The following is a 15021-nucleotide window of genomic DNA, read 5'->3' on the forward strand; positions in this document are numbered from 1 at the left end:
GTTGTACCCGACTACACCATGGTGGGATAGGTACTAAACCGCATTATTCGCCGGCGCTGATAACAAACGTGGGTATGACCAAATGCTCAGAGGGTAAATAATAAATCACTAAACGAATCGTCGCAAACGCGGTCCCTGGTTTCAAATTTTATTTATTGAGTAACGGTACGAAATACATAAAATTCATTACTACAGAAGGAGGTTCCAAATTAAAACGGTCAGGGGGACATGCATCCTATGGTTAAGTGTGTAACGACGATGACAACGATGTGTCTACATAATAATGATACTAATTGGTTTTTGGAGAAAGGAAATGGCGCAGTATCTGTCTCGCATATCGGCGGACACCTGAACCGCGCCGTAAGGGAAGCAGCGGCAGTTCTGTCGGCGAACGCAAGCTACTGGTTCGTGCTGGAGCTACCGCAGACTGCCAGTGAATGCTTCTGAGTGCTTTGTGCTTATCGTGCAAACAAATCGCATTGTTAGGGCGATAATTAAATGCGTGTAACTATGGTAGATGATTAATACGTTGAAAAAAATTTACTGATATTCCAGAATGCGACAAGTGAACAATATTGCCAGGTAGTGGTGGTGACAATCCGGCAGTCAGGAAAACAGCGAAAATGGCTTCCGTAAAAAAAACTATTGGGCTGATTAACGCCCATAGTAGGACACGGTGACTGCGATAGCAACAAGCGTGTTCTGCGGTCGTCGATTAGAATGCCTGTTGCTCTCGGCAGCTCTCAATTTAAAGATAAGGCGGCAAAGAAACTACAACAATATGGAACAAAATAACAAGCACTTGCGCGTGGCTGTAATCATTCGAGGTAGCTCGTGTCATATCTCGCGTCACAAGCAAATGATAAAGCCGCGTGCCGGCGGCTTTGAGCGCGAACAGACAGTGCAAAGATCAGTGGCCGTATCGATAAATTGAGCATTAGACTGTAGAAAAAAAAAAACTGCTTTGTGCACAAGTGAGAAGGATTCGGGGCGTTCATGAGCATTCCCTTGCTCCCCTTTTCGCCAAAACTAACAGTTTTAAATACAGTTTTTTTTCCTACAACAGTGCAAGATTGAAATTCTTTACCGGCACCTGTTTTTTCCTCACAAATTTTTTCTGATGCGTTACATCGTCGACTTACGTGCTAATATTGTTTATATGTATGTTTTGTATCGCTGTGCTGCTAATATTGTATGATTTTGTTATTTTGGTTTATTATTTCGGTATCCTTAATTGTGCTGCTAATATTGTATAATTTTATTCTTTTGGTTATGTAAGAATGTAAATTATTCCTACTTGGGCCAAGCAGTGGCCCGCAGCATTCTGAAATAAATAATAAGCAATGGGTCTTCGACCCCACCTTGAGAATTTGAAAGATACCTTGTGCCATGGCGCTCTTTGGCCATAGATGCCCTTGCGCCATAAAAATCCATCATCATCATCATCAATAAGCAATACTGCCACCTGGCTCTTGAACCATTTCCGGTTTGGAGTCACGTACAAGAAGTGGGCATAGCGGCGTCCTTTACGTGAGGGGCTTGCTGTAGAAAATTTAGGGGTCTCTGGCTCACTTTTCTTTTTTTGTTCGCAGGCTTGCTCTGCGCATGTTTCATTAGCTGGATTAGCAATGCGTTCTGATTTCACTTCTCTGTCGAGCTCACAACCATGCTTAGAGCAAGGTGTATGCGTTTCCCCAACATAAACAGCACTACTAACGTAACACTTTCTTTTTTCTTTCAATTGCGCTAGTGCTAAGCCCGCTATCGCCGATTTCGGCGTTGTATGTCCGCTTCCACCATGCCCACAGTCGCAGGTGGCAGTTAGATTAATGATTGGTCGCTCGGGAAGAGCAACCAACCTGGGCCGCACAAGGTCCACCGGTGGCTGTGTTTGAAACAGCCTCATGTCGTGGCAGTGGCGCTACACCACTGCGCCAGGATTGGTATGAGGACTCCCAGCGATATATGAATGTAAAGTAGAGAATGGCCTAATCCGCACATATTGGCATTAACCCATCAACGAGTAACGTAATGCCCTTAAGGAGGAACTTAAGTCCGATTTCGCTCCTCTTTGTCTGAAACCTGCTTGACCTTCAAAACTGATCCTTGAACAGAAACCGAAGTGCACCTTATTCGCGAGCCGCCGCGGTGGCTGAGTGGTTATGGCGCTCGGCTGCCCGCCCGAAAGACGCGGGCTCGATCCCGGCCGCGGCGGTCGAATTTCGATGCAGGCGAAATTCTGGAGGCCCGTGTGCTCTGCGATGTTAGTGCACGTTAAAGATCCCCAGGTGGTCGAAATTTCCGGAGCCCTTTACTACGGCATCTCTCATAGCCTGAGTACTTGGGACGTTAAACCCCTATAAACCAAACCAAACCAACCACCTTATTCGCATTTGGCCTAACCATGTTAAATGGCCCGCAATTTTTTTTCGTTGTCGGGTATTTTCTGCCCGTGATAGGCGTTGTAGGTTCAATCGATTACGGCGGAGGCCTTATCTCTGGTGAAATGGTGAAACACACGAGTAATACTCACCCTACTGAAAAGAAAACAGAAAAACGTTCAACTTGCAACGCATGACCGTCATTATCAGTGTGAAGGTGGCCTGCAAGGCTACAGCAGCGCCCTCTACTCAATTGGTAGCGTTGTTCGCGCTCTCTGTAAAAGCGGGCACCAGTTCTCTAATATTCCATGCTTCTTGTTAACAGGAGTGATTTCCTAAGTGGAAGATTCCTGGCCCGTTTGCGGTCTCACTGCCGCCTCTAATATTGGCTGTCTGACTGTTTGAAATATTCACTCGAGGTTTCAATCAGGCAATGAAAGCCGGCAAAAGGGAGCCCACAAACGTGGTCACGTCTGCTCCGGCACGAACTCAAACACTGCGCCGAAGATACCGGAAGTTCTTCCGCCGGAGCCGTTTAGGAAGCCGCTGTTGTCATCAAATGCCGGTATTATTTACATTCAGAAAAATACTATACGCAGGCATACAACGTAGTAGCATTACACATGATAAAAATACAGGGCTACAGGGCTAAAGGAAATGATAATCAGAAAGCATTGGTTCCTTCAAGCTATGACAGAATGAATGGCATGAATAGGATGATTTGAAGAATGTGGCTAGCGAGTTCAAAGAGTGATGGCCGACATTGAATGGGTTTGTTGGCCGTAATTAATTTGTTTTTTGGAAGTAGGATATTGTGTTGTTCAGAAAATTAGTGCTAATACCATTAGGCAGACATGATCTCGAAAAGATAGCCAATTAAGGCATGTTATTACAATTGTTGCGGAAAAAATCAACAATCCTAATTTCATTTGGAACAAACGTATGACAGGGACAGTGATAAGTCCGCAGTAAATAGGAGCTCCGGGTGTGGCGTATGCGATAATTACGCAATAGAGTAGGCCCTCAAATTTCGAGGGCTTCTTGCTTAAAAAAAGAGAGTATAATCTCAATTCGTCTTAGATTACGCGCCTGTCCTGACAAAACTACATGCATTGAGTCCTTATTGTGAAGGAGTGAAACGCTATTTAAAACCCACCAATAATGAAGAAGACAAGTCCTCTTATCGAAAGGTTGGCAAGCATCCTGAGCATTCCCCCTTTCTTGTTCATTTTGTGCTGTCAGGAAACCCATCTACCTGCCTTTTCTCTACCATCTCCTTATTGCTGTCATCTAATCATAACGAGCTGTTTAATCGATGCATGTGCCATACGAGCAGTCACCATGTAACACTTGCCTGCACGTGAATCATGACGTTCGAAGAGACGCTTACGCTCAATGGATTACTTCAGTGCATTAGTCGCCAATTGGTAAAAAAGGTCTTCACTGCCCGAAAGCGACTTGGTAAAGCATGCTTACAGGAATTTACTATCGCCACCATGTGTAACCTAACGCCCTTCAGATTGGGCCATTTAACTAGGCAATAAATATGAAATTAGAAGGTTTAATTTCATTGAATTGATGTGGACGAAATTTTAAACTGCAGTTTCTTTTTTTTTTAATTGCGTGCACAAGATCATTTACATGAAGTGACAATGGTAAAAGACTTGAACCGGCTCAGTTAGAATTTCTGGAGTTGTGAAACATTCTGCCCCACGCGAAATGGTGCTCAGAAACTTGTGATCAGACGGTATCAAGTGAACTCGACAGTTAAACGCTTTGACAACTTTGCGGCGACTGCGATGTACACATTGTTTTCTGTCTCCTTTTCCGCAGGACATAGAACAACACAGGGACATCTGTGGCATCTTCATGGACAACATCGTGCTGATCCTTGTCCTGCTGTCCCTGATGGCGGGTTTCGCTCTGGGGGCCATCCTAAATCCATCGAACTTGTCTGCCCGCCAGGTCAGTTTAATTACTTGTACTTCAAGCGATAACCGTTTTCAGCTCCGAATTGCACTGCCTTTTAACTACAACTTTAACTGTCTTTTAACTATAACTACAAAAGGCCTCATTCTAGCTAATAGCTTCGCTGTAAGCCAAGATGAACGCTGATTGACTAGATACTTTTGGATGATCATGTGCATTTTGAGCGTTCTTATTTGCAACGTAAGCTGTTAAACAAAAGCGTGTTGGCTGATCTCGCGTCGCTTGCACGAAACGACGCCAACACTTACGTGCCGGTCTTGGGGCTTGAGCTGATATCACGTGACCACGTGACGCCACTTCGGGAAGCATCTGGAAGCTTTGCACTTCTCCTCTCCAGACAGACCGCATCGCCACTTCTATTTTGCGTAACCCAGGTACCTGGAAAGGATGGATATGCTGAAGTCAGGGCCATCACCTAGTGAAAAAAAGAACTGACAGTCGATCGGCGGGTGAATCCGGCAGAAATGCATATAGCGTTAGACCTTCATTCCCGTTTGCAAGACACAACACAGAACACATTTCTTTAGATCCACCTTTATCGCACACTTAGCCTTCTTTCTACTTGTTTACACATGACTCCCTTGTACACTCGCTCTTCTAATCTATGTGTTATCTCAGTATCCCACGACACTCGGTTCAGGGGCTGGCTCCCACACAAACACAACCACTTGAACGGAAGAGTGTCATTCGGTGCGCGTCCGCCGGTCTGCTCATTTTCTTCCTGATTCTCCGCCTTTCACGGTAGCCACCTGCCAGGTTGTTGCCGGCCGCAACCTGAGGGTGGCCGTCACCCTCAGATAGCATCCCTCCGCCCGTGTCAGCGCCTCCTTCGTTTACGATACCCACCCTCTGGCTTCTTCCCGTGGAAGCCACCTTCCGACCTCTCTCTCCCTTTTTCCCTTCAAGTTGAGAGGGACATTTCTCTCTCTTCACTTCGGCACATTTCAACAGTGACACGTGGCAAGCTGGTTCTCGGAAGCTTCAGAGAACACCGGACGGCCGCCAGTTTTTCCCCACATGGGGGTTCTAATGCTTCCGCATTAAAAACTTGCAGGACGAGTGTGTAACGCTAATGTTTTAGCTTTAGTTGCCGTGTGATAGCAAAGATTTTTTATAGTATCGTGGCCCAAGCTACTATAGCCACTTCTCCGATGCCCTAGTGCATATACTGCAACACGCGTCGCATTCTGCACCATGCCCCTTCCGCATAATCATGCCGGCTGTTTTTATCATAAATACCCTGCCGCTGCCGGCTGCAGCAGCCGCCTTGCGCGTTTCCAAGTTCGTCGAGAGAGCCACCGCCGCCGGTGCTTGTCAGTTCATAAACAAGCCACGCGGTTACCGGCGCGCAGCAGTTTAGTGATAAAACACTAACACGGTTCCAACCAAAAATCTTGTGTGAAGCCTCGGAGTAACTTGGGTAAGCTCGCGTTAGTTACTTGGGTAAGCTCGGGGCAAATGAAGCAAAAATTCGCGAGGAGGTTCCTTTAACGGGCGTATATCAGAATATAAAACAATTCGCCAAAATAAAATTGGCCGGCATTGCGGCTCAAACCCAGGCACTCTGCGTTCCACGCGGGCACGCAACGCATAGGCCAGGACGATTTTTTTTTGTTTTCTGTATTGCCTGTTGCGGCAAGTACAGAAACATTCCAACCGTGTTAGTTGGCTTTACATCCTAATTTACGTACTTCACTGACTTCCGAAGGGTCGTTAGTTCAAGAGTGCTAGAGGGACACCTAATGAACACGTTGCTGTGTGTATATGACTTAGTAACATGTGTTTGGGATGTGTACTGATGCTATAGTAATTAAAGAAACTTGAAAACCAATGCAAATATGTTAATTAGGCGTCAGAAATTGCACAGCACGACGCATAGACAGAAGTATATGGACAGTCTATAGACTGTCTATAGACTTCTGTTTATAAAGCCTATAGACTCTCTTAAGACAGTCCCTAAAGAACAGTCTATGGACTAATTTTATTTGTATTGCCTATAGACTGTTCTTTAGGGTCTGTCTTAAGATAGTCAATAGGCTTTATAGACAGAAGTCTATGTACAGTATAGACTGTCCATAGACTTTGTCTATAAAGCCTCTAGACTCTCTTAAGACAGACCCTAAAGAGAAGTCTATAGACTGTAAGAGGATTTGTGTTGCCTATAGGCTATTCTTTAGGGTCTGTCTTAAGAGAGTCTATATATAGGCTTTATATAAAGAAGTCTATGGACCGTCTATAATGTCTATCTATGGACAGTATAGACTGTCCCTAGACTTTTGTCTATCAAGCCTATAGACTCTCTTAAGACGCACCCTAAAGAACAGTCTATAGGCAATACAAATAGACTGTCCATAGACTTCTGTATATAAAGCCTACAGACTCTCTTAAGACAGACCCTAAAGAAGTCTTTAGGCAATACAAATCCTATCACAGTCTATGGACGATCTATAGATTTATAGCCATACACTTTTAGAGACAGTCTATAGACTCTGAATAGACAAAAAGAAATGTCTACAGGAAGGCGACATAGTCTATAAAATGTGTTTTGACAGTATATAGGCCATTCCTGTAATAGTTGCGAGGCTTGCCCACGGTTTATTGACAGTATATAGACCATTCCTGTAATAGTTGCGAGGCTTGCCCACGGTTTATTGACAGTATATAGACCATTCCTGTAATAGTTGCGAGGCTTGCCCACGGTATATTGACAGTATATAGGCCATTCCTGTAATAGTTGCGAGGCTTGCCCACGGTTTATTGACAGTATATAGACCATTCCTGTAATAGTTGCGAGGCTTGCCCACGGTGTATTGACAGTATATAGACCATTCCTGTAATAGTTGCGAGGCTTGCCCACGGTTTATTGACAGTATATAGACCATTCCTGTAATAGTTGCGAGGCTTGCCCACAATATATTGACAGTATATAGACCATTCCTGTAATAGTTGCGAGGCTTGCCCACGGTATATTGACAGTATATAGACCATTCCTGTAATAGTTGCGAGGCTTGCCCACGGTTTATTGACAGTATATAGATCATTCCTGTAATAGTTGCGAGGCTTGCCCACGGTATATTGACAGTATATAGACCATTCCTGTAATAGTTGCGAGGCTTGCCCACGGTTTATTGACAGTATATAGACCATTCCTGTAATAGTTGCGAGGCTTGCCCACGGTATATTGACAGTATATAGACCATTCCTGTAATAGTTGCGAGGCTTGCCCACGGTATATTGACAGTATATAGACCATTCCTGTAATAGTTGCGAGGCTTGCCCACGGTGTATTGACAGTATATAGACCATTGCTGTAATAGTTGCGAGGCTTGCCCACGGTATATTGACAGTATATAGACCATTCCTGTAATAATTGCGAGGCTTGCCCGCGGTATATTGACAGTATATAGACCATTCCTGTAATAGTTGCGAGGCTTGCCCGCGGTATATTGACAGTATATAGACCATTCCTGTAATAGTTGCGAGGCTTGCCCACGGTGTATTGACAGTATATAGACCATTCCTGTAATAGTTGCGAGGCTTGCCCACGCCGTTCGACAAGGAACGCGGCTCGTTTCGCAGCTCAGTCTTCTCCGGCTTCCCGGCGAGATGTTCGAGCGCTTCCTGCTGTGCCTCCTCGTGCCGCTGTGCATGACGAGTGTGGTGTGCGCCGTGGGCGGCCGGCCGACGGCGCAGGGGGCGCGCCTCACGCTGCGCGCGCTCGCCTACTTCGTGCTCACCACGGTGTGGGCCGCCCTGTGCGGCGTCATACTGGCGCTGCTCATCGGGCCGGGCGTCGGCGCCAAGGAGCTGCCGCCATACCCGAAGCTGGAGGCGTCGCTGGGCGTCGACACGCTGCTCGATATCTTCAGGCACGTGGGCACCCTAACGGAAATTTCAGTGTGCGAAAGCAGTACTTCGCTAGCAATCCCGAAACAGCCGATGCGTCCCTGAAGCCACCCGCCGCGGTGGCTCAGTGGTTAGGGCGCATGGCTACTGATCCGGAGTACCCGGGTTCGAACCATACCGCAGCGGTCGCGTTTCGATGGAGGCTTAACGCAAAAGGCGCCCGTGTGCTGTGCGATGTCAGTGCACGTTAAAGAGCCCCAGGTGGTCGAAATTATTCCGGAGCCCTCCACTACGGCACCTCTTCCTTCCTTTCTTCTTTCACTCCCTCCCTTATCCCTTCCCTTACGGCGCGGTTCAGGTATCCGCCGAGAGATGTGAGACAGTTAATACGTCATTTCTGTTCCCCCAAAACCAATTTTCAATTTCTCTGAATCCTCGGCCATTGACCTTTGACCCTTGTCTACAGGCTTTTGGCCTTAGAGCTGAAAGTACTCAAAATGACTTGGATACTGTACGGCTAGTGGAAAGTGGCATAGTACGAAAGTTTAAAAGAAATTGTCTTGGAGGAAAAGTAACGCAGTGTCTAGGCAACAGTCAAGTGAATTCGACAAGATAACGCAGTGTTTAGGCAATAGTCAAGCTAATTGGAAACCAAGTACTTTCTCACGTCGTACTTGGTTTAAAGGCGTTAAAAACCCTGTCATTTTTTTTACACAGTCTATACACAGTCCATAGAATTTTGTCAATAAGTTTATAGACTTTCCATAATTTTTCTATAGAAATCCTATAGTTTATAGATTTGTGGACAAACCTTTTTTTAGACTTTTGTCAATAGACAGTGAATATAAAAATATATTAATAGGAATGTAATGTTATATTAGAAGTTTATATAAAGTCTGCAGAGCAAATTTATAAGCGCCTTATGAGGCAACGACACGCACAAGAATATAACTGTACAGGAGCAAAAAATTTTCCTTACACTGGATAAGAATATGCCCTATTGTTGCCCTGAAAGCCGCCGCCGTGGCTCAGTGGTTATGGCGCTCGGCTGCTGACTCGAAAGACGCGGTTTCGATCCCGGCCGCGGCAGTCGAATTTTGATGGAGGCGAAATTCTAGAGGCCCGCGTACTGTGCGATGTCAGTGCACGTTAAAGAACCCCAGGTGGTAGAAATTCCCGGAGCCCTTCACTACGGCGTCCCTCGTAGCCTGAGTCGCTTTGGGACGTTAATCCCCTATAAACCACAAAACTATTGATGCCCTGTCTTGAATTCATAAACAGAGTGTATCACTTGTGCTGTAAAAGCTGTAAAATAGTGGCCCGTTGTATTTCAAGCTCAAAATTCCATCTCTTGCCTCTAAATGTAAACCTTTTTTTTACGCGTCGCAAGACACTGTATTTTTGATTTTAAGCCATCCTGCAGAGCACTAGCATCTAACGCAGCACACAAGCCGCCATCTGGCCGCAGCTGTTGTCTTCTAGAGACAACGCAATCTCCTAGCGACTAGCAATATAGACCTGCAATCAAGAAGGACATTGCCTCAGTTAAATTAACAACTGCCTAATTTAGTGAGGTATGGAGCGCCATGCCTCGGTATTGCACGGGTAGAAAACTATCAGTGGTGACAGTATGAGGTATGTGCAAAGATGCGTGGAGACGCTACGTTCTACAGATGATTTTCGGAAGAGCGCAATGTACGAAACATAGTGGGAAAAAAAAAAAACCTGCGCGCGTCGAGCAGTACAGATACATATCATGATATAATGAGCAGTTCCCAAGTGATCAATGTTCTCTTCTGTGAGTCTTCCTTAACCACACTTCAGCCTTTCCAGTGACTCGATGTGAGTGTTTGAACCTTGACGCGCTGCAGGATCTTTTTTTTTTTTCAAATTCAAAGCACCATTATGTGGAGCGCCAGCGATTGGGAATGTCATCAGTAGGGGGTTAAAAGGACGATATGCTCCGCTGCATGTGTCCTGTAACTTACTCTGTGCACTATTTTTTCCCCACTCCATTTCAGGAATGCAATTCCGGACAACTTCGTGGAAGCATTCATGCTTTTGGTGAGTATGGCATCACGCACTGGCGTCTATGCCTACAGAAACTCTCTATTCATTATATGTTGGTAGGCATCAAGTAAAATACTGCATAGACTTCAGTGGGAGGCTTAGATGACTGGGCATCTTTTGGGACAGCGGTAACGAAGAATAACGAAAGGACAAGAGCCATTAGATGATCTAAACCGCCACTGCATTAACATCAACCAGTAGTTGCAACGAGGAGATCGCAGCATTTAATGGTTGTGACAAGTGTCACTACTATACGCCACAAATGCCTTGCTTGTCGTTCTTGTTCCGGCAGCCAGCTGCACATATATATGCGCATTCGGCGGGGTTTTAGAGCGAAAGCAGTATATGGCTCACGAGCTACGAAATCCGTTGTCGGCGTTAAACATCATCTAGCCCCGGTACTGACCTAATTAACCGCAAATTTTGAAAAGCACCCGAGCGTGCTAATCACTTATGCTTTGCAAGATTTTTCATCAGTTCATCGACTCCTGCACTCTTCCTGCTGACTGCAAAGTCGGGAAGGTGGTTCTGGTCTACAAATCAGGTAGCAAAAGTTCTCCTCTCAACTACTGCCCAATTTCATCAACCAGTATCCCCTGAAAATTACTAGAGGACATCCTGTACTCCCATATCGCTAACTTCCTGGTAACTAACTCGTTCTTCAACAGCACCCAGCATGGTTTCCGAAAATTTCTTTCATGTGAAACACAATTAGCATCATTCACTCACAGTCTTCATATTATCATTGATAAAGGCTCTATAGCTGACTGCATATTTCTTGATTTCAAGAAAGCTGTTGAAAAAATTTGTCATCGACTCCTCCTCTTCAAACTAGCTAACTAAATCTTGAACCTAACATCTTCCTTTGGCTTGAACAATTTTTTAAACTGTTCCCAATTTGTATCATCTAACAATCGCAACTCCTCATAATGTTCCATTGGTTCTGGCGTGCCCCAGGGCTCTGTGTTAGGTCCTTTGTTGTTTATAATATACATTAATGACTTACCTGCCCGTTTATCTTCTAACATTCATTTATTTGCTGATTATTGTGTTGTCTTTCGGGAAATTAACAGTTCGGACGATACTAATGCGTTGCAACATGATATGGATGCTATTACTAATAGGTGTGACTTGTGGAAAATGGACCTTAATACATCTAAAGGTAAAGCCTTACGTGTTTCTAGAAATTCCTGCAGTCCTAGTGACTATGACCTAAATGACAGTGCGCTCGAATGTGTCACTTCCTATCGTTATCTCGGCATCGAAATCTCTTCTGATCTTACTTGGTCCCTTCACATTAACACCATAATTAACAATGCTAATCGCATGCTTGGTTATCTTCGCCGTAATTTTTCTTCTGCCCCCAGCGCACTTAAAGTCCTCCTGTTTAAGACACCAATCCGTAGCAAACTAGAATACGCTGCATTCATTTTGGAGCCTAGTTGTGCTAACCTAGCCTATGCCCCGGAGTTTGTCCAGAATAACTCCATTCGTTTCATTCTGCATGACCACCACCGTACTGCTAGCATATCATCAATGAAACGCATGCTAAACCTACCTTCATTGGCGTCTCGTCAGAAATTTTCTCGCATATGATTATTCCATAAAATTTTTCATATTTGTCCCAAGATTCGTAGCGCACTCATCCCTTTGCCTTCGTACATCTCATCTCGTCTGGACCACGCACACATGGTTGGAATGGCACCACTCAGGACGAGAACATGCAGCAACTCCTTCATTCTTTGAACATCCGAAGACTGGAACCACCTTTCCGGATCGATTGCCAGCATTGTAGACATTACTCATTTTAGAACCACATTAGCCAGCATTGTATATGTCGAAAATTAATTTGTCTGCTTCGCGTTTTCTTTTCTGTATTGTATTTATCTCATTAATCCACTCTCCTCTGTAATGCCCCAGGCCTTGAGGGTAAAATAAATAAATAAATAAAACCGACAGCACTGCTCCCAAGAATCTCAGATGCGTCACCGTGGTATCAAAGACAAATAAAATTTCTTCCCAAGGTGCGTGGAATCCGCCGTTTTGTCATGGCCGCTCTGCTCAAGTGCGCCTGTCCTCCTCCAGCTCCAGAGATTGGAAACAAGGCGCCAGCACCAACTGCGCATGCGCACTTCATGTCAGTGACAAGAGCATGCGACAGATGGCGGCAGCTGTCAAGCACTCATTTGTCACTCCGCAGGCGTAGTTGACTCCTCCTGGAACCGCATCGCGCCGGCGACTCCAACGTGCGTTTGTTTTCAACCAGTAGCAGACGAATTTTCGCCCCTTCTCAGAGGGTGCCACATGATGTGAGAAGGCGGATCAAACTCAGGACTTTCAGACTTCAAGGCGAGCACGCAAACCATGTTCCACAATACTACGTTGGTTCTTGACGGACAAAGGTGAACCTAGTTAATGCGTTGCCTTAGGACAGTATTCTAATGATTTGATGTATCATTAGGAGGTTCGCGTTAAAATGCACAACGGTTAAGGCTCTAACACCTCATACGCACGAGAAATTCGCGAATCGGTGCGGTGCTGTTTAAAGTAGCTGCGGCTTCTGAAATGCGACTGTCGGACGCTGCGTCTGAATAGTGCTGCCATCTGTCGCAGACACGAACCAAAGCCGCGACGAGCAACGCCACCAAGAACAAGTTTCTACAGTTCGACCAAGGCCGTCGTGCACCGGGCAGTCTCGAAGGCGAGTTGCTACGTTGCAAAAGATCCGCATCGATAATAATAAAACTACTGCTCATGTCCAGTTTTCCCGGACGGCAGCTACTAGCGCCATCTGTTGGTTGCTGTTAGCGAACTCAGCTCAATAGGGATGTTTTTAATTTGTAGTTTCGAGAAAAGTAGAGAGTGCGGCGAGATTCGCCTCGAAAATAGCGATTATCATAGACGACACTTCCTTCTCGCTGCAAAATCCGACATATAGAATGCTTCCTAGACTCAAACCCACTACCTTCGACGGCCATAGGTAATTAGTGAGATGTACTGGACAGAGGAAATTCCTGCTGTGATTTTTAGTGTGCAGCGCCACGCGGCGCGTGGTGGAAGCCTGGCGAACTAAACGCGATTTCCCAGACTTTCTGGGTTTCTACTACACAAAAATAATAAGGAGCAGCTGGAGAAAGTTTCCATGCCAAATGATGTTGCTAGTGGGCGTAAAAGGGGCACTGAAGCAGCATCGTCCAATTTTTGTTCTTGATAAATATCGATTCTGGCTCTTTCTGTTTGCGTTCACGTTTGTTCGGCCACAAAAGACGTACTAATAGTTGAGAAAATTTGTTTTAAAAATGTAAAATTTTTCCCCTCCACTACTCGATTCGAGCTCATGACGTCAAGGTCAAGGAGGACTCCATGATCACCGTTAGGAAGTGAATAGCGGTGTGGCCAAGCCTCTGGGACTCCCAAAAGAAAAACGAACTCTTTACGTCATCGCAGTTTTGCTTGCAAAAGACGGGCGTAGATGGCGGTAACTGTACTTTATTTTAATGAGTTAGCATTAGAACCCACATTAGGGCAAAAGTGTCTGGCGTTGGCGGCGTGTGAATCCTCGGCGGAAAGGAGGCACAGTGCATAGAGAGAAACGGGAGAGGGCAAGGGGAAAGTGGAGAGAGAGGGGAGAGAGAGGGGGAACGAGTCTTTGTGAGGCGACGGGTGGCGAGATGGCAACTAAGGTCGTCAGAGTTGAGGGGTCGGGAGAGTAAAGGGATGTTTCGGCGTGCCATACGGTGACTGGTGGACTTGGTCAGGCCGCCCATTAGACATACTCTGCCACATGGATAGCATTAATAGTCTGTGACTTTTATTTTACCTTTTCTATAGCTTTAAAGGTTCCATTTTCCGGGAAAGCAGGATCTTTATCAGTGATATATACTCAGAATTTCTCTAAAGGGTAGGGCGTTAAAGGAAGCCGAGTAGACATGCGACTGCACGTGTTCATTATGCGTCTCTTCTTTCTGGAATCCCCATGTGTACGCAACCGCATTTCCCACTCTTCATAGACCTCTCTCCACTCGGCGGCAGCTGGCGCTATACGCCCTCCTCCCATTTGCTACAGCTGGCGCGACATTCCTCCGAACTTACCCGAGTTAGTTCGAGTTGCTCCGATCACTTTAGACAAGATTCTTGCCCGGGGTTGGTACGTCTGGAGTAGGGCTTTCACACTAAAGTTTCCTTGAGGAAGAAGTAGCCCCACCTTCTGTGCGAGTTGCTTAAAGAGCACTTCATCCACCGCGGGAATGACGGGAAGATAAGGGTTCGTATTTGGCTTAGTTAGGACGAATACGTGGATTCTGCCTCGGCATTGCTGCGCACCGATGCTATCCGTTGTGCTCAGATTAACTATTTTTTACTACTGCATTCTTCACTTTTTCAGTAAACCTAAGGCAAGTCGAAGTTTGGCGTTAGGCTGGTGGGAAAACCTTCACAGCATTTCTAGAAGGTTTGCCTGGAGAATAGTCGTATTGATTCCACTGAATTCTCGTTTGATGCTGCACAAGAGCATGTTCATGTTCTATACAGTCCAACTTCAGCGTCCCTTTAAGCAATGGTTATTCAGTTGTGTCACCTCAAAAGAGCACAAAGCGCATAATGAATGGTTTAGCACTCCGTTTTAGCTATGTTGCATTTTGTTGAGAAGTAATTGGACGCAATATCACCATTAGCAGGAACTTTGGTGCGTTACCTAAATGACATTCAGGGCCATCTAAGAAAACATACACGCGGT

The 15021-nt window shown here is 45.6% G+C and overlaps 1 protein-coding gene across 2 annotated transcripts in view; it reads left to right on the forward strand.

The window, feature by feature from the left end:
* Nucleotides 1–15021, forward strand: part of LOC144109465 (excitatory amino acid transporter-like) — a 32133-nt gene that overhangs the window by 4492 nt on the left and 12620 nt on the right. For both annotated transcript variants that reach the window (XM_077642275.1, XM_077642276.1), the window contains exons 3-6: nucleotides 4215–4346; nucleotides 7950–8239; nucleotides 10238–10280; nucleotides 12900–12987. In XM_077642275.1, the coding sequence (XP_077498401.1) occupies nucleotides 4215–4346; nucleotides 7950–8239; nucleotides 10238–10280; nucleotides 12900–12987 (553 nt within the window). The remainder of the gene's footprint in view (nucleotides 1–4214; nucleotides 4347–7949; nucleotides 8240–10237; nucleotides 10281–12899; nucleotides 12988–15021) is intronic.

This window comes from Amblyomma americanum, chromosome 11, assembly GCF_052857255.1.
Source record: "Amblyomma americanum isolate KBUSLIRL-KWMA chromosome 11, ASM5285725v1, whole genome shotgun sequence".
NCBI lineage: Eukaryota > Metazoa > Arthropoda > Arachnida > Ixodida > Ixodidae > Amblyomma > Amblyomma americanum.